General features: G+C 37.8%; 1 protein-coding gene across 1 annotated transcript in view; it reads left to right on the forward strand.

Annotated features, from left to right (window-relative positions):
* LOC101850399 overlaps positions 1 to 18,823 on the forward strand; it is a 45,070-nt gene extending 26,247 nt beyond the window's left edge. Inside the window, exons 7-12 of the mRNA XM_005092361.3 lie at positions 3,999 to 4,170; positions 5,823 to 5,901; positions 7,689 to 7,924; positions 11,018 to 11,106; positions 14,681 to 14,776; positions 18,449 to 18,823. Of these exons, the coding sequence (XP_005092418.1) occupies positions 3,999 to 4,170; positions 5,823 to 5,901; positions 7,689 to 7,924; positions 11,018 to 11,106; positions 14,681 to 14,776; positions 18,449 to 18,737 (961 nt within the window). The 3' untranslated portion in view covers positions 18,738 to 18,823. The remainder of the gene's footprint in view (positions 1 to 3,998; positions 4,171 to 5,822; positions 5,902 to 7,688; positions 7,925 to 11,017; positions 11,107 to 14,680; positions 14,777 to 18,448) is intronic.
* The last annotated feature ends 389 nt before the right edge of the window (positions 18,824 to 19,212 follow it).

Genomic DNA, 19,212 nt, shown 5'->3' on the forward strand with positions numbered 1-19,212 from the left:
ATTGTTCTCCCGTACACTTGTGAATTGCTATGGGCTTAGGCGATAGTAACAGTTGTGATGCATTTTCGACAGTGATGACTGTGTACAGGTTACTACAATTTATCATAAGACGTACACAAACTATCTATTATATGTGAGAACTCCACTGAAAGAATGGGCATAGTCACATTTTGCTATTTTTTTTCGTTATGCCCCCTGCTACTATACTCTGTCTATTTTCATCTTTATAAATATCAAAGCATAAAAGGAGCACAGTCAGGAGTACGGGGACTACAAAAAATAACCAATCCTTTCAAAAAACGGGCAGAGTCACAGTTTTCTTTGATAAAACGAGCATAGTCCAACTTCCGCTCAGAGATATTGTCACATGACATGAATTGGTAAATCAGCTTCTCCTTCCAGGTTCATTGGTGACATTAACAGCAATAATCATGGCGAATGCACTAAACACCCTTCAAGTCACAGACAAAACAAAGAAATGAAAGACAGGCGATAGCAAAGCTGACCGATTAAAAAAAACAGAGACTTGATCTTTTATTTGTTTGTTGTTGTTGTTGGGTTTTTTTGTTCTCTGTGCTCCTTAGAGCTTGCCTCCTTATGCATAACGTGATGTCGAGTTGCGTCGGGTCCTTGCTACTCTAAAATCGATCAAGTAAGATAAATAAAGAAACCGTCTCCTTACACAGGACGCAACATCCAATCGCACATGACCGTCGCCTGCGATCGGTCCATGTAGCAATTAAGGGCTTCGTCATGTGTGACAGACTGGGGGTGTGACAGGTTTAGACCATTACCGTTGGTCAAATTACCTAGCCAAGGAGTGCTGGTCGACACTAGTGTGTGTGTTTGTGTGTGTATGTTTGTGTGTAAGATGTTCATCTTCAATTCGACTCAGTGCAAGTTTTGTGAATCTAATTTTGTTGTTTTGTTTTTTTAATGGACAGCAGGAGGAGGAGAAGGAGGAGGAGGAGGAGGACTTGCACGGAATTGGCCATGTATGGAATAGAATATGTAAGCGGCTCGTAGAGCTCCCATCTGAAGGACTCTGTACTTCCGTGTCCATCTTGACATTAAAATTTGCCACTGTTTTTCTTCTGTGAATTGCCAGTCGTGTGAGAGCGTAGCCAGTCGCGCTCGATAAACGTCGCATCGTGCATAAGGAGACAGTTTTGTCACTTTTGTTACCCGTGACTGAAAATTTTGTTGCGATGGGGTAGCGCATAAGAATACACACCTCGGTACTGATCACTAGTGACTGTCACACGCGACTAAACGTCGCGTTGCGCATAAGGAGACATAGGCTAACAGTCTGCAGGGTGTCCAACAAGGTCATAAAGTCGTTAAAAAGTCGTAAATTCAGCGCCCTTGTCGTAAATGGTAGTAAAAGTGCCATGACAGTAGTAAACTGTCGTAAATTAAACCTGCTTATGGAGTAATGAACGCGGCAAGACTTTTCAGTGAACGCAATCACTTTCCAGTGAACGGAGTTATAGCCGCGGTACTCAGCGATTACCAAGTCCATCTTTTGTAGAGGCTCAATACTCTAGATATCGAGTTTCATGTCTTTGATTCTTTGGATTTGCCGTCGTCTTGAGGGATCGATCTTAGTAGTAGTATCAGTATCGCGGAACTTTTAAAGACAGTAACTCTCCATTGTTTGTGCACGCTTTAGGTCTAAATCTAGCGGTGCGTGAGCACGCGTCTATCCTCCATTTTGTCGACTGGACTTTGTTGTATGTTATTTTCGTTCCAACCGGCCAGGACAACTTCGATTTTCAACATTCATCAGTTAAAGAATCTAGATCTAGATCTTGTTCAAGTTTAAGACTGTGAATCAAATGGATTTCTTTTTTGGCATTCAAAATTCACTATGGGAAAGTGCTATTTCAACTGCGAGTGGCTGAAAGACGATCGTTTTACCGAGTGGCTGGAGCAAGTTCCGAACAACCCTGGTCTGTTTTTCTGCAGAGTTTGCAAACAGCAGGGTACGATAGGCACAAATGGTGTGAAAGCATTAACGTCATATATGAAAGCAGCGAAGCATAGATTCTCCTTGCAAGCAGCCACTGAATCCCATGCAATGTTCAGTTTGAGTTTTCTGAAAAGCAAGGATGTGCTCATCAACTGTAAGTCACAGACTCAGACAACTGATGAAACAATTCAACAACCTTCCCAGCCCCAACAATCCACAACTAAACTCTTAACAACTGAGACATTGCCAAAATCTCGCACCTTAGATGCACACATAAGGGATGAAAAAACTCTGATGGCCGAAGTGAGATGGGTGCTTCATCTTGTCAGCTCTCATTCCAGCTCGAGGAGTTCGGATGATGTGTCAGAACTTTTTCCTGTTATGTTCAGTGAACTACCTTTTTCGAGCTGGTGAGGGGCTTGATTTGCAGGGTACCGTACATTTTTTTTCCAAGTAGTAAATTTGTTCAGGAAATATTGCTGGACACCCTGAGTCTGAAATGACTGAACATAAAAGAGAGATTGATAAAACTATTTTTTTTTCTCCTTGATGATTAGCACTATGCCTGACCTGGTCCAATGAGCTTTGTCTGTTTTTCTGTAATGATGAGTTAATTAAAAACCCATTCAAAGTGCTTTTGTAAAAGCTTTGTAAGTTTTGTTCTCCTCATATCTTTGTAGCCATGTTGTGAAAATGGTGAAATGGTAAAAGTGTAACGCCCCTATCAACACTATTAGGTTCTTTTAGAGGCAGGACCTCCGAGTTAAATGTCCATCTCCGAAAGGACCGAGCCATTCAATTAAAGTGCCTTTCCCAAGGACTCAACGTCGGACGGAGCTGAGACTCGAACCCTCAAACCCACAATCTCATTATTATGGGTCCAGTAGCCTAACCACTAGGCCTGGCCATGTTGTGCTTTGTAATTCTCTAAATTAAGCGATATTGTTTTGATAATATTATCAAAGTATCTGAGCTACTGACACCTTAACTATATACATTTTGTTTGACCAGAGTAATAAGAGCTTATCTAATGATTTTGATGATGTGCCCCTTTTTTGTCCTGCATGGACATTGTGTGAAACAGCCCCATGTCAGTTATATGTCATTTTTTATTTTTCTCTGTGCTCCTAACAGTCTGAAATGACTGGACATAAAAGAGAGATCAATAAAACTATTGAAATTTGGGATGGAATGTCCTCATTAAGTGAGTTTGCCTAAGTAAAGATCATTTTAGTCTATATCCAATGAAAAAAAAACGGGCGTAGTCCAGAATTGGGGTGCCTTTAGAAAGTATGATGTAATTCACCTCTGTATTATCAGAGAATAGTCAAATTTTGCAGGAAGATCAGATGCTTAAATGGGTGACTAATAAGAAAAACCAAACAGAAAAATGGCAGTGTGCATAGGTTTCTTGACCATGACTTTCAAACTTTATAATTCAGTTTTCCCAAAAGCAGATTTCTGTGACTGTGCCCCTTCTTTCAGTGGAGGGAGTCCTCATGTATAAAGTTAGGTGTTTGTTATCTTAGAATCGTTGATTCTTATCATTTTCCCCTCTGTGTTGGTTCACAGGCTGTCCCAATTCACCACAGCCAATATCTTACCATTGTATATATTTTTTTGGTTGTTTCTATTTTAAGTCACTTTCTCCTTTGTCTGTGACCTTTATGGTTAAATAGTGCTCCTGGTACTGGGAGTTCCTACTTCTTTCCTGGCCCTCTATTGTTTCTGTCTGTCTTGGGTTTTTATCCAGCAGTAAATGACCATTGTTTTCTCTATGTACATGTACTTCTCTTGAACTAAAAAAATATATTACATTGAACAGGTCGGTTCTCTAGACCTCAGATAAATGTCTCATTGATTAGTTTGGTTCTCTTTTATTCTTAACCTCAAATAAATAGCTCACTGATTAGGCTGGTTCTCTTAAACTCAAATAAGTTTTCACTTTGATGTTGTTGATTCTCTTGAACTCAAATAAATGCCACAGTTAGTTCTCCTGAACTCCAGTAAATGTCCCATTGAACAGGTTGGTCCTGCCTGAGGTGAAGAAGGTGGTCCCCCCGCCCCTGCCACTGGCCCGCGTGGGAACAGAGTGGAGCAGCCTCAAGCTGGCCTTCTCCCTACCTCTCGGCGACAGGGTCAGCATCCCTCTCAGCATTGTTGTGACAGGCAGTGAAGAATGTCTGATTTCCGCTAAGGTTAGACCTTAACTGTGAGGCATGCTAACAAAATGGGTCACTTCTCAGATTTTATTCCTATTGACAAAGATGAATGCGCCTTAAATTTATAGATTGGGTTTATACAATTTATTATGTGAAATGATTAAAGACCTACTAAAATTGAAGAAAATGGTATTATAAGCTGAAAATCTACAAATTCTTAATTTGATCTCTGTGATTTCGACCGTCATCTCCTTTTCACGGTAATTCATTTTGTGAGCCTGTTGATTAGGCTTTCTGCTAAGGTTACACCATGACCCATTGGTCCCTGTCCTCCTGAGACTATCCTACCCCTCTGCCCAAGCCCTTGAACGATTCAAGCCTATATTACTCTCACAATTACTCTCACATTTATATCCTCCTCAGAATAACATTCCCTTTCCCACTAAGGGTAGTCCTCGTCATTACCAGCTTCTATTTTAGAAAGATCCTCAAAATAATTAATAATGTCATGTGTAGCAAACACTGTTTTCTGTGCGTGTTTTGTCCCAGACAGGCTGTGTTTGGTTGGGATATGGTCTCGGTCACTGGTGTAATGGCAGCTAGGCATACGGGCAGTTGTACGCGGTGTACTGATGGCTAGGGCTCAAAGGGTTAATTATGAGGCATGCTGAAAAAATTAGTAACATCTCGGATTTTATCACAATGAACATAGATAAAACATAAAATTTATAGGTTATGATTTTATAATCTATAATGTGAAATTATAATAAAAGACATAATATTAAACTTGTGGTCTCTTGTGGTTGAGAGGTTACGATGTTCGCTTCTCATTCAATAGGTTCCGGGTTTGAAAACTGACAGCTACAGAAAAAATATTTTGGTTATATTTTCTCCTTTCACCTCCTTTCCTACCATGTTCTGTCATCTGTTTTCGTCCTCACTTTCTCCCCTCTTTGCCCTCTCTTTTGGGCTTCTGACTCTATCTGCAGCCTTTCTATTGGTACTCATTGGTTCCTTCTTACTACTGTCTTTCTGCCACACCCTTGATCTTTAGCCTTCTCGGATAAGGGCGAAAAATCTTGGAGGTCCCATGTGCAAATTGCACACATTAAAGATCCCTTGGTGGTCGAAAATCTATAAGAGCAGGCTTCGGTTGCCACCTGGGCAAAATTCTAAATTAATTCCTACCAAAACTGAAATGAATGTTTTATGTGTCCCGCGTACTCATATGACCTTATGCAGTTGTGAGCGCCATAAAACACTTACCAAGACAAACAAGCATATTAAACGTGAAAAAAATTGCATTAGTTGAAAATCTACAAACTTGATCTGTCTATTTTTGGCCGATATCTCCTTTTCGTAGATTGCAAAAAGTAACTCATTTTGTCAGCATGCCTCAAATTTGTTTAATATGTTTGATATCAAAGCTATTACCAGGGGGTCATATAGTCTACTGGTCAAATGTTTTGTGTCTGATGTGAAAATATTTAGTAATGTACTTTATTCAAGTAGGCTGCTCCTTCTTTCCTATCAAACATCTATCGTCTTTATGTCTTCTCCTTTTCTTTGAATGTTATTGTATTGTGAACACTTCCCCCCCCCCTCCTCCTGTGCTGATAGGCTTTTAAATAGGCTTTTAAAAATAATAATGACGATGGTGATAATAATTTTTTTCTTTATATCTTTAGATGTCTAAAGAAAGAGATCCAGATGGTATCATCTATTACCATCAAAAGACAGGACCGTTTGTTCATGATACACCTAGGGGTAAGTAAAAGCTGTTAGGTTAGCAAGTACTAATTTAGTCTGTTTCGTTCAGTCAGTAAAATGTATGCTTTAACTCATTCGCTACGTATTATTTTCGGCTTGTGGGCGAATTTTTTACGGTAAGGCGAAATGAGATGATGACAAGTGCAAAGTCCAAAGGTCTTTGGAGCCACTAATTCACATAAATATTAACATATTATGCACCGAAATTTTCAGTATGATTTGTAGAATACATCTGTAATGTTTATTTGTGCATTTTTCAACTTTGGTTCCTGTAAGAGGCGATTATGCAACACAATTTTGCTTCGATGCGGATAGAATTTGGAAATTAAAAATTAATTGTCTTCGGTGAAACTAAAAAAAATTTGTTTGTACCAGGTCAAATGATACTTCAAAATAACGTAAATGAATATAGAACTGGAAAATATTGAAAAATTTGCAGTTATTTATATACATTCCATAAAATTTGCACATTTGGATCATGACATCCGATATTGAAAAAAAAAAACCCACAAATTTTATAATCTTGAAAAACGGACAAGATGCATTCACAAACAGAAAAAACCACTCGTATCGTATATGGAATTATTAAGAATTGCATTTGGAATAAACCTACACATGTCTTGAGTGGTACTTTTTGTGTAATTTCACAAAAAATAGTGGTTTTTGGGAGAAAAAAACATTTGACAATCGAGATCTAGATCTAGCTCTGAAAAATATTGATTTCTCAATAACAGAGCAATGGCAATTTGAGCCCAATTGTATCAATATTCTAAAGAAGAGTCCTGCATTTCTTTAGTGTGCAAAATAATGATATATTTTGTTGTGTAAAAGTAGTAAGACTAGGGTCTGGGCTATAATTTGAGCATCGCGATAAAACAAAGTCGCATAAACTTCGAAATTGTGTTTCAAAGCTGAATCAAAACTTCCGATTTTTGGTGGAAATGCTTGATCCTGAAGTCAACATTATTTTATGACCTTTATTTTAACATGGATATGTGGATTGGAATAGAATCCAAGCTAAAATTGAAGATCAGTTCTCGAGCCGCCAGGGGCGGCTTAGCATACTGACGGCACTTTAGCCGCGCTGCCCCCCATGGCTCTGCGTAGCGAATGAGTTAAGATCCTGAAATTACAATAATTTATTGTATGCCGTTTTCCATATCTTTCAGTGATGATAAAAGTTAATAGTCTCTGAAGGATTGAAATGAGGATTGAAAACATACCAAAGTTTCATCCCTGGACTACTGAAAATCCCAGTTTGATTTATTAGCTTCTAGGATCAGTAACCTGACGAATGTGAGCTCTAGCATTCCCAACAAAAATAGTTGTGTCAGTCTACTTGGTAGTCTGTCGGATCTTTCTGTTTTACTTGATAGTCCACCACAACATGAGTTTGACAACTGTTCTACTTGACGGTCTACAAGTCTACTACAGTCTACTCTAATAAACATTTTCCCTCAATGTATATGTAGGCTTGGGACTGTCATTGGCTGAATTAGAAATGTTTTGGTGGTTATAGTTTGTTGGGGGGGGGGGGGTTTCCCCTTTAATTTCTTGAAATTGTGCATCAGGGTGTGGGAGTGTTCGTATGAAAATTACCCTGTGTAGGCCTAATGATAGAACACATTATCACAGTAGACCGTCAGATAAACTGTGTTAAGTCAGACAGGACTTTTGGTGGACCATGTTATTTATGGTAGACCATCTAGTGGATTGGCATCCAATAGTCGTTAATGGATGATTCAGTCAATGTTAAGACTCTTCTTTCTTTCTTTTTCTACCAGGACGTTTCATGATCTCACAGCTGAAGAGCAAGGAGATTGTTGCCTCATACTCCAACCCTGACACAGAGGAGCATGGCGTAATGTACAGCAATGGACACTTCTTGTCCAGCCCTTCCTTGGGAAATAATGTGCAGTTTGATGAAGTCAAAAGATTTGATTTTCCGCCTACAGGCATAACAACTACCTCGGATAACTATATTCTGGTCTGTGTTTTGGCTGACTCGGAGAAAGTGAAGGTATGATGAGTTTTGAAATAAAAGGATACTGTAAAATTTTAGGTGCTCTTGCTTTGTTTACCTACTGCTTAAATTCTTGAATGAAAGTAAAAGCACTAAGAAAAATTATATAATCATCTTACTTTGATTTCCAATTCCTATCAAAGACTTTGAAGAACTTGATTGGGTCCTTTGTTTTGTATGCCTGTATAGTTGCCAGTTAACCCCTGGCTTGTTGACCATATAGGCACCCCACATACTAAGGAAAATTCTACAGTGCGCAAGACATCACAGGTCACAGTATTTAATGGACAGCAGTTCGATTATTATAAGAGATAGAAAGGTAAAACTATATGTGAGGCTTCGTTGTGAAATCAGGCAATCGTCAAAATAGTGAAATCGATCAAATCGGCAGTTTTATACCCATTTGGCAATTTTATCGAATTTTTTTTTTTTGGCTCACAGTGTCACTTTTCGCCTGATTCTGTTACCTTTGGTTAGGGTGACTCAGCAGCCCATCGGAGCTCCCCGGGTTGGGGTCACGGGCTTAATGAGTCCAGAAGCGACTTTGCCAGTGTCGGTTAAGAAGTTCGCATTTTTGTCTACGTTTGAAATGATATAACTTCTTCCCCATTCCACACTGCAAACCATTACGCGGATTTACTAAAAGCTCAATGTCTTGAGATTTATTCTGCGTTTGAATGGTTAATTTCTGTGCCTTAGTTTTTGTTCTAGATAAGTGTTTGTACAGTGTCCAATTTGTCCTAATATTGTTACCTACTTATGAATAAATGATTGTTTATTTAAAAACGGCACGACAAATCTCTCCAAAATCGGTGTTAAACTGACTATTAATATCATGTCTTTTACCATGAGAAATCTTAAATCTGCGCAAGTAGTAATAGTCAAGTTATAAGAGAAGAAAGATGCACATCTGCATTTTTTAACAAAAGACACTCAGCGTTAGCTCTTGTTCTGCCATTTAACAAGAGAAAGTTACTCTGCGTTTGTTCATGAATCATGCTGTGTCTGTGGCCGCCTGCATACAACTAAGAAATATATAATATTATTAACACAAAATACATGAGTAGAGGTGTACTTCTTGTATGGAATAAAAATAATGACAGTTAACACATTCATTCTAAGTTTTTGTGTCGGACATCTGCGCGGACACTTAATTTATGAATGTAAAGAAATCAGAACATTGTCAGTTATTGCAAGTGGTCATAGCAATGAGAATTAAAGCTGGAAAAGTCTGGTGCTGATTCAGTGTCACTGGAAAGCTAGAAATTATTCTTATAACACTATTACAATAAGTCATCCCGGCTATTCAGTCAACTTACAAAACCTAGACATAGCGTTTTAAGAAAAATAAGGAATTTATGGAGTGTAACAGAAACTGTTCGTGTATTTCATTGTAGATGTATTCTGGCACTAAAATCGGTTTTTACTTTTTCATAGAGAGACTTCAGGGTAATTTTGAGAAACTTTTGAGAAAATATGCGAATATTCACGATTATATTAGACATATAAAGTTGTATTAGGAGGAATTACTTCATAGTGAATTGTGTACCAGATGGATAAAGTTGCAAAATTACAGCTTCCTATTATATGCGCAGATACCATCTTTTTTGAGTATCTGCACCAATGTTATGTTCCAAAGGTTCGACAATTTTTGTCGTGCCGTTTTTTTAATATTAATTTTTTTTCATTCACCCTTGTCCAAAAAATTTTACAATTCAGCATTGCCGACTTCAGTACATCTAATGAAATAACCAGACTAGTTACAATGTCCGTTCTTTTTTTGAATCTCAAGAGCAGAAATTTGTGCTTTGTGTGCATTAAATGATAATTACCATAAACACAAGGATACACCTAAAACTGTACGTTGAAAAGTACCAAAAATTAAGTCAGTCCAGACAGAGAGGCAACAGGGAGCTGACCCCAGCATGATAAGTCGCTCGGCGGGGAACCCCCCGCTACAACTAAAATTCCACTGCCGGTGCTCCGTGGGCTGAACACCTTTTATGTCCATTAAAAAACACATTGCTGTGATGATTTTGTTGGAAAACATTGATTAAAAGCACAAAAAATGTAAATTTTTAGTTTCCGCGGACTCGCAAGTTATGGAAATAACCAAACTTATACGGCTTTTTTCTTGTTTATTTTACCTCTGAAACCACGCGACCCAACCTTCATCAATCCCAAATATCTTGACTTCTATTCAAGATAAATGGGTATCTTTTTCATCGAAAGCGCGACAAATGAACAAGATTTTAAAATGATGCCAATAACTCCCCTCGCCCAAAAACTGACGAGCGGCTGATTCCACCGTGTCATGACACATATATCAATAGAAAAAGAAATGAAGAGATGGCTTCATCCATTGATGAAATCTGTGTAGAACAAGCTATAAGGAAGTATACTATAAATACTGAGATTGAACGAACATTCTGATTCAGTACGTCGGCTGTGACTGTCTTGCACAATGTGTGTAGTTTAAGTTGTAAGAAAGAGAACACACCTCACTCTGTTCTAGATGCTATCATGTGCAATTCTAGTGCATAGAAACTTAACAAATGACATGATTACATTGTCATGTGAACACAGAAGACGGGGATATAACTCTCTTAATTCAAAACCATGTAGAAGCAAAGTGGTGAACAAAAAACAACCCCACAGGTTTTCAAGGACATACCGGGCACACCTATGCTGCGTAAGGTAGTGAAATATATGGGTGTACCAGATATGCCTATTGCACAGACAAGAGGTTCAAGTCATTTATGAATGGTTTATTTTTGTTTAGTGAATTTGTTAATTTGTAGATTAAAGACCTTTCTCAGTAGAGCTAGGTTCCTGCAATTGACATATGTGGCAATGGCAAAATACAGCACTCATAAAGAAGGCATGTTAATGCCCAAGTGGACATCTGCAGTGAAGATTGTGCCTTCCAATGCACCAGGGTTAAAAGGTTAAACTACAAGTATATCTTGAAGAGGAACATTTGATGAAACAAACTTGATGGTAATTTAGATTCTTTTATACACATTTTTATTTTCTAATCATGACAGTTTAAGTTTAGTAATTATGATGAATGTGTTCCTTCTTTCTCAGCATCTGAGCTGTTTGATGAAGATGTCTCTTCGTGGTGAGGTCATTAAGACTACCATGAGAAGACCAGGCAGAAATATGATCAGTCCTGAGTAAGTTACTGAACTGTGTCTAGGTATCACATCTCACTTAATCTTAGAATCTGACAATGTTGGTATTGTGATCATCTTTCTTCTTAGTCTTTCTTTGTGTTCCCACGCTAGATCTCAGGGGTAGTCGACTGCTGACTAGAGTATTTTTAAGCTTTGGTAGAAATTTTTAATTTTACCAGGATGGTGGCTGCAGCCCTCTCTTATCGATTCTAGAACCGCCAAGGGATCTTTAATTGCACTCAGGACCTCAGAGATTTGTTTACCCTTATCTGAGAAGACTAGGTGTTAAATCTTACCTACCTTAAGACCAAGGGTGTGGCCTTAAGACATCGGTAAGAAAGAACCAGGAGAAAAGTAGAAAGAATCAAGAGTAAAGGAGAGAGGAGCCCAGTGACAGAGTGGATGGTTGGCGGGTGCTCTGGTGTGGTTTGCTTCTTCTTTCCTCTATCAAACATCTCTCGTCCTTATCTCCCCTTCTTTTTATGTTTTTTACTCTCTAGTAACACCTCAAATCTTCTGGCGCTCATATGATCTTATGCAGTTGCGAGCGCCGTAAAATGTCTACTAAAACAAAACTAGCAGGTGACAGAACAGGACGAGAACTGGAAAGGAGGAGAAAGTAGAAAATGTTTTGTCACAGTCAGGTCTCGAAACTGAGACTCATTGAATGAGAGGTAAACACCATATCTCTAGGCCACAAGAGTCCCCAGTATTGTAACCAATCAAGGTATTTGCTTTACTTGTCTTTGTTCTTCTTCTGTTAGACTTAACCTTAACTTTAAATGATACTATTATTGTTCTCTCTTTGTGCCTGTTGTTTATCTATGTCTGGCAGTTGAGGAAAGGACAGACGTGAGTGGGAATTCACTGGAAAGTAGAAACAGTCTTATTTAAGGTCAAAATTGTTTTAAATTTTCAGCCTAAATAATGATTTAGCAGTAGAAGTGCTTTTAGTGTTTGTTGTGGTAATACAATGAATTTCTTTTTTCTTTGTGCAGACCTATAATTATTGATAGTTCTAGAGTCAACACTGTGACCCTTGACCCATGGCAAGGTGGAGACATAGGAAGATTCTTTTCATCTTTGAGGGTGGTGGTGGGTGCACTGTTCAACAGTGCAAAATTTCTACTGAGGTGATAACAAATAGATATAATCGTCTGATGTGACTAACTGCAAGTGTCACTTTCTCCCTTTGTCATGCTTTTCTTAAGCTTGCTTCATTTATAGAATATGTAAGGCATCATTGTAAATTCAGGTGCTTGTCAAAATAATAAAATCGAGAAAAAAACAACAGCATTTTTTGTTAGGTTTTTGTCAAAAATGTGTGTAGATCTCATCAATGTAAAAAAAAAAAAGGATAAGATTCCAACATAGGTTTCATCAATTACTGAATATCTACTAGCCTTACATGATGTTTACTCTAAAACCAAAGTTGCTCAAGATTATTCAGTAAATGGGCAAAGTACAGAAATCTTTATTTTTCTCAAAACTTGAAAAATGGATATGTCATGTTTTGTCGGGAAGCTGTTCTATTGTACCTACAATATGTATCTTTTGAAAAAACTTTTCTGGATCGATAACAACATTAAAACCTTTTTTCAACAATTAAAATTTGAATTTTTACAAAGTATTTCTGGAACACAGGTACGACACCTATACCACAGTTTAAGAAAATGCAATTACAATTTTTTTAAAATCAAAATCTTGGGTCTTGTACATCTGAGCAGCGGGCTGGTTATTTTTTTTGTGCCTTTTGTTCTTGATAGATTTTCTCCTTTCCTTTTCCCTGAATGTTCTTACCTTACCGTAGGGTGGTCATCTCCTTCTATCTTCATTTTCCTCTTCTTTCTTTGTCCTTACTTTTCCTCTCGATTTTTCTGTCCTTTTCTTTCTCATTTTCTAACTCATTCTACTCCTTGTTTTCTTTCTTGCGGTATGCAACAGTTACAATATGAAATTGAGTTTCTGTATGGCAGTACTATTAATAGCTCTGGGGTGTGGGTAGAATGTCGACATGTTCATAAACTTCGTTCCCATGATCTATATCTTGAATAGAAACGTGCCTTACTATATATACAACACTAATGAGGTAACTGCCCCCAGGTAAGCTTTTTTGGGCTATACTCTCTGATATAACCAAACAGCCCCCCCCCCCCCCTCCCTCCCGAACCGACAAGGCCGAGACTTGCTTATCCTATAAGTTCGTCTCGGACAAGGCATATTATAGGCTGCTACTCTATGCCTGTAATCTTGTTATAGTTTGCCTTGTCTTAGACTCTTTTTAGCAGTTCTGTTTTAGACCTACTTAATGTCGAATGTGGTGAAATGAATTGAAGGAAAGTCTCAACAGATCACAGAGAATCTAGATCCTACCAATTACATAGATCTAGAAGTATGTATAATAGGCCCTACCAATGTAAACATAAAGTCACAGGGTTTCTTAGGTTAGTTTTTCAGAGTATATGTCTATAATTTATCCATTAGTATGCAGTTGCTAAGCACAAAGACAAAAACTAGTCAAAACTGAATGAGAAAGATACTGTACTTGTAGTGTGTGGTAGAATCTAGGCAGAGGCTATTGAAAGCCAACTTTGACAAAGTGAATCGATTGAAGCTTCAACACCTGGCACTGATCGAGATCCAACTGATCACAGAGATCTGTGGGTGGTTGGTGGGTGCTCTGGTGTGGTCTGCTCCTTTTTTCCTATCAAACATCTATCGTCCTTATCTCTCCTCTTTCTTTTTTGTGTATGTTACTCTCTTATAACACATCTATTCTTCGACATTTATATGACCTTATTGTGTTGCAAGTGCCATAAGACTCTTACAAAAATTTAAAAACTCACCGAGATCTAGGAGGATTATGCATCCACTTAAAACTAAAATTCACAGGCGTTCTCAAGTCTTTTGTGATAATTCAGCTTTGGCCTCAGCCTCAACGATTACTTAAGTCCTAACTCTACACCCTTACGACCCCTAACTCTACCCGTAACCCATATAAAGTTACTACTGTTATTCCACTGCTCTCAGGGCCGAAACTGGAGATTGCCAATCTTTTTTCCCCATTATCTATTATATTAGATTATAGTCTATAACTTTAACACTGGTAGTAGTATATTGTCATTGAGGGCAGAGATAAAACTACTAATCTGAGCGACAAAGATGCCGAACTGGGAGAGCGAAACTAACTCTTCAGTTCTAGAGATCAATTATAATTCTGAGAAAAGGTAGCCCGAATATGTTTAAAATTTTTAAAAATCAAATTTTTTTCCCCTTTTGGGGGGGGGGGGGGATGTCTGCCTATTAGAGCTATATGTAGCCCAAATAAACACTCCCTTCTTTGATTCTATCTTGGATAATTCTCTTTGGTATCGCCATGCATAGTGAACGAAAGAGGAAATTACTATACTATTATGGCGCTCATATGACCTTATGCAGTTGCGAGCGCAGTAAAACCTTTCTAAAACAACATACTATACTATTGTGATTTCTGCTCTCGGTGACACTGGTGATTTTATTTTTTTTAATGCATATTTTACATTTCTATTTTTATCTTCTGCCTCTGGCAAACCAGTTTTGTGGCTGTGAATGATGACGGAGATATTTGTGTCGCTGACACCGAAGGCAGCTCTGTGATCGTTCTTAACGAAAACCTTGATATCAAAGACAGGTGGGTCAAACATTTTCCTTTCTCTCTCGGAAACAAATCACTGACAAATTTGTGTAACGTAAAAACTTTTTCGAAATTGTGTGTTTGCAATGCATAATTTGAAGGCACTGATTTGAAAATTCCCTTTAATTTGTGTAAATGATAAAGTTTTTACAAATTGCTTGGTTTTTTCTCATTTTCTCATCACTGGTATATGTGAGGCATGGTGGTGAAATCAGGCTCTCATCATAATAATGAAATCAAAGAAACTGATCTGTTTTAACACTTTTTAGGTCCATTCAAAAACACATTTCTGTTTGGATTTTACTAAAAGACATGTATAAAAGGCAGACAAAAATATAAATTTGCAGTTTCCATAGACACTCAAGCTTCAGAAGTCATTAAACTTCCGTGGCCATTTTCTCGTTAATTTTACTTCTGACAACAGGTGACCCCCACCTCCTTCAATGGCAAATATCTTGACTTCTATTCAGGATAGATAGGTATTTTTTTCATCAAAAGCAAGACAAAAGGACAAGTTTTAAGATGATACAAAAAACTATGTATTTATATGTAAAAAAATTGACCAGCACCTGCTTCCACAGCATCGTGACACATATAATTCATTAAAAAAAAAGATCTGTCTCAGAAATGAATTTCCCTCTTCTTTACAATCAACAATTTTTATTTGACAGACATGAAATTTTATTCATACCTACAAAAATATGTTTCATATTTAACATAATAACTGTTGATCTCAGTGCACTTTTTCATCTGATGTAGCCTGCAGTCAAATGCAGTTACCATGTATGCTTCAGCCAGCATTTATTTCAAGCAGATTTTCCTCTTTGTCTTCAAATCACTTCCCCTGTAGTCTTTCTTTTGGAAAGTCACATGGTGCTAAGTCTGTGGGAATAACAGGAATGTTCAAGGATTCCCACTGCCAGGAGTCCAGGAGTTTGGTAACCTTTCAAGCAGTGTGCACAGGGGAGTTGTCATTGAGGAAGACAACACTTTGCTCCAGCAGACATGTCCACTTTCTTCTGATTGCTGGTCTCGGCTTTGTTTGAAGAACCATCTTTATTTGTAATAGTCAGTGTTGACTGTTGTGCCAATGGGAACAAGCCAGAAAAAAACCACACTGAAAAACATGATGTGCACCATTTTCAAAACACCTTGCTTGCTTCAAGCTTTCTGGGGTTGTGATGATCCTGGGTTTCTCTATTCTGCTGGCTGTCTTTTCAGTTCGAGATCCCACAAATACGCATGTTTTATCACCTGCTATGATTCTTTTAAAAGAATATGTCCTTTATTCTATGGTTCTTTCATTTCTTACCTAAAATCTAAGCAGGGCAGGAGTAAGGAACAATGGTTTGAAAATGAAGAAGAAATTGTGCTCAAAGCAAATGCTGCGCTGAGGCCTCTGGCCAAAGCAGACATGGTCACTGCATTTGAATGCTGGCTACATCAGTCGAAAAGTGCATTGACGTCAATGGTTTTTATTTTGAATAGAAATCATGCTTCTGTAGGTATGTACAAAATTTATATCTATAAAATAAAAGCTTGCTTTTGGAATAGGCCTCACACCATAAGATGTAATGATTAATAAGAGATACACACTTACATACAGGTCTTTTGCCTTCAATGGGTACCGTCAATTGTAAACTTTTTTAAGCATATATTAGTAAAATAGATTACATTTTCTCTTTTTATGTTTTTGTAATCTGTAAAACAACAAAGACAAGCTTTTTTATGAGTATAGAATTATAATGAATTATACAGTGGATTTGTTATGAGTAAGATACATATTTCTTCTCTGTCTGAGAACAATTTTCTTTAGAGCAGTCTCATTTTGTGCCCGAAAATCAATCAGCCAACCTCATTGTCCTCTGCTTTCTTTAGCATGCAGCTATCCTTGTTTGAACTTCAAGATTGTGAATTCGGAGCATTATTTTTTTTACTTAAAGAAGGTTATCAAGGTAGCCTACTGATTGACTGTAGAATCATACTCATATGTTTTTGAGAAAATGCAATATATGGAAGTTGTAATCAAATGCCCTTGAAAAAGATAAAGAAAAGTCATTTTGAAGTACAACCATTGCCTTTGTGGCCCGCTAAAAGAATGTGCTGGCATAGCTTTATGTAGCACAAGTATAGTATCAAAGACATTTTTTTTGTTTCTTTCCATAGCCTATCAGCATTACAAAAGCTATGAATTTTGCTCAGTTCATATGGGGGAATAAGTCTCAGTTCGAACTAGGAAAATCTTAAATATGTCGCCGGCAAGCTGTTCGACTGTCCTAAACCCGTAAAGCAAAATTTTTCAGGAGGGAAAAACTGTTTCATTCTTTTGACCTACGTTATGTACCTATTATTCCTTATACATAATCGGTATTCTGATGTATAAAAACGTGATCACCTGTACACTACTGAACCTCAATGTTTCTCAAAGACATGCAACTGATACCACAGATCAGATTAAGAAACAGTTATAATTTATTATAAAGGAAACATTATCTAAATTTTGGACTTAATAGATCTACATCTGATCAGCAAGCCAATGACGGATGACCGTGGTGGCTCTCTGTGTGCAGAATGATTTATCATGTTATATCAATCATTGAACATCTTAAGTTAATCATCTTGTAATATGAGTATTCCTTTAAAGCTTGTTTTCAAAATATCATAGGGGTTGCTATCAATTGTTAACAGTAAGTGTTCATTTATTGTATGCATGTGACTGTGGGTCTATATATGAGTCCTAACATACTGTAATACTTTCATTTGTATGTTACAAATGCATGTGTTTGTGTATATGTGTGTGTGTGTATGTGTGAGAGAGAGAGAGAGAGAGAGAGAGAAACACCAAACAAATGCGCCATGTGCCAGCTTCTTGACAATTAAGACTCCTCTTATCTTATCTTGGTGAATCTTTGAAGATTTCCACATCTTTCTTTCGTGCCAACTTGAAGAGCAAAACTAGTGAAAAGACTTTAATGGAATTTCTTGATGGCGTTTCTTTTCTTTTTTTCTTTTTTGGGACCTTAATAGTCCTCAATTGAATATTTTCTTTTCCTCTAGGGTCCCATATCTTTAAATAAAAACCCACCCTAAAACCTGTTCTTCAAAACAATATTGGCCCCTTGATGGGTCAGAAAACTTTCAATATACTGTAAACAATCATTTATGTGCATGCTAAACTTTCGTTGTGAGCTAAGTGATGATGTCCTTTTCTGCTTCCAAAAAAGTTCCACAAGAGAGAAAGTTCCTTTTGTGCTTGATCTGTTGTGTTCTTCATAGTCACGCCCGAATATAGACTATGGCTGGGAGAATTTGGTACTTTTGATTTTCATTCTTACTAGAAGTGCATATCTATGGGTGGTTGGTGGGTGCGCTGCTGTGGTTTGCTCCTTCTTTTCTTTCAAACATCTGTTGTCCTGTTTTCTCCTCCTTCTTTTTTGTGTTTGTTACTCTCTTGTAACACCCGTAATCCTTGGCACTAATATGACTTATTTGTATTGCAAATGCTGTAAAATTTTTACTAAAACTAAAACTAAAAGGAAGTGCATGTCTTTTTCTTTATATCTTGCTTTTTTCAAGTTTGTCTCCAGGATAATTTTACTTGCATTTATTGAGAATGCCCATTCTGTCTCTGAACTCATTTGATCATAATAAAGGTCCACTTTGTTTCAGAATGAATTACCGTCTGCCCACGATGATGGATGAGAGCAGCTCTGTGTTCAAGCCTCACGGACTGTGCTACGACAGTTATGGCCGCATCATTGTGACTGATCCAGACAACCAATCAGTTGTCCGTCTTGTCAGAGACCCCAACACACTCAAGTACATCATGCAGCCTCTACTGACCAAGTCAGATGACTTGCCAGGCTTGTCATACCCAAGGCTTGTAGCCATGGGACCAGACATGAGGCTGTGGGTGGTGTGTAGGAATGACATCCTAGTGTTTGATTACTGCACTTGATCTGATGTGGAATGAGTGGTTGGCGGGTGCTCTGATATGGTTTGTTCCTTCTTTCTTATCAAACCTCTATCATCCTTATCTCTCCTCCTCCAGAGGAGGGGGCAAAGGAGGTGAGGGGGTAGGGGAAGAAAGTGGAGACAAAAGCAGATGACAGAAAATTGCAAGAGAGCAGGAAAAGAGGTGAAAGGAGACAATTTTAGAGAAGTAAATTTTTCGGTCGCTACCCGGATTCGAACCCGGGACCTTTGAATGAGAGGTGAACACCTTAACCTCTTGGCCACGAGAGCCTCCCTTGTCACACCTCTATTTTTTAACACTTTTATGACCTTATTGTGTTTCAAGTGTTGTAAAACTCTTACTAAAACTAAATGATCTAATGGAAATGTTGAGTTACAAAATGTGTATTTTTAGCTTGGTGCCTATTTGATGATACTGATATCTTGTAGTTGACAGCCAAATGCAAAGGAACAGCTTA

Source organism: Aplysia californica, unplaced genomic scaffold, assembly GCF_000002075.1.
Source record: "Aplysia californica isolate F4 #8 unplaced genomic scaffold, AplCal3.0 scaffold00045, whole genome shotgun sequence".
In the NCBI taxonomy this organism is placed as follows: Eukaryota; Metazoa; Mollusca; class Gastropoda; order Aplysiida; family Aplysiidae; genus Aplysia; species Aplysia californica.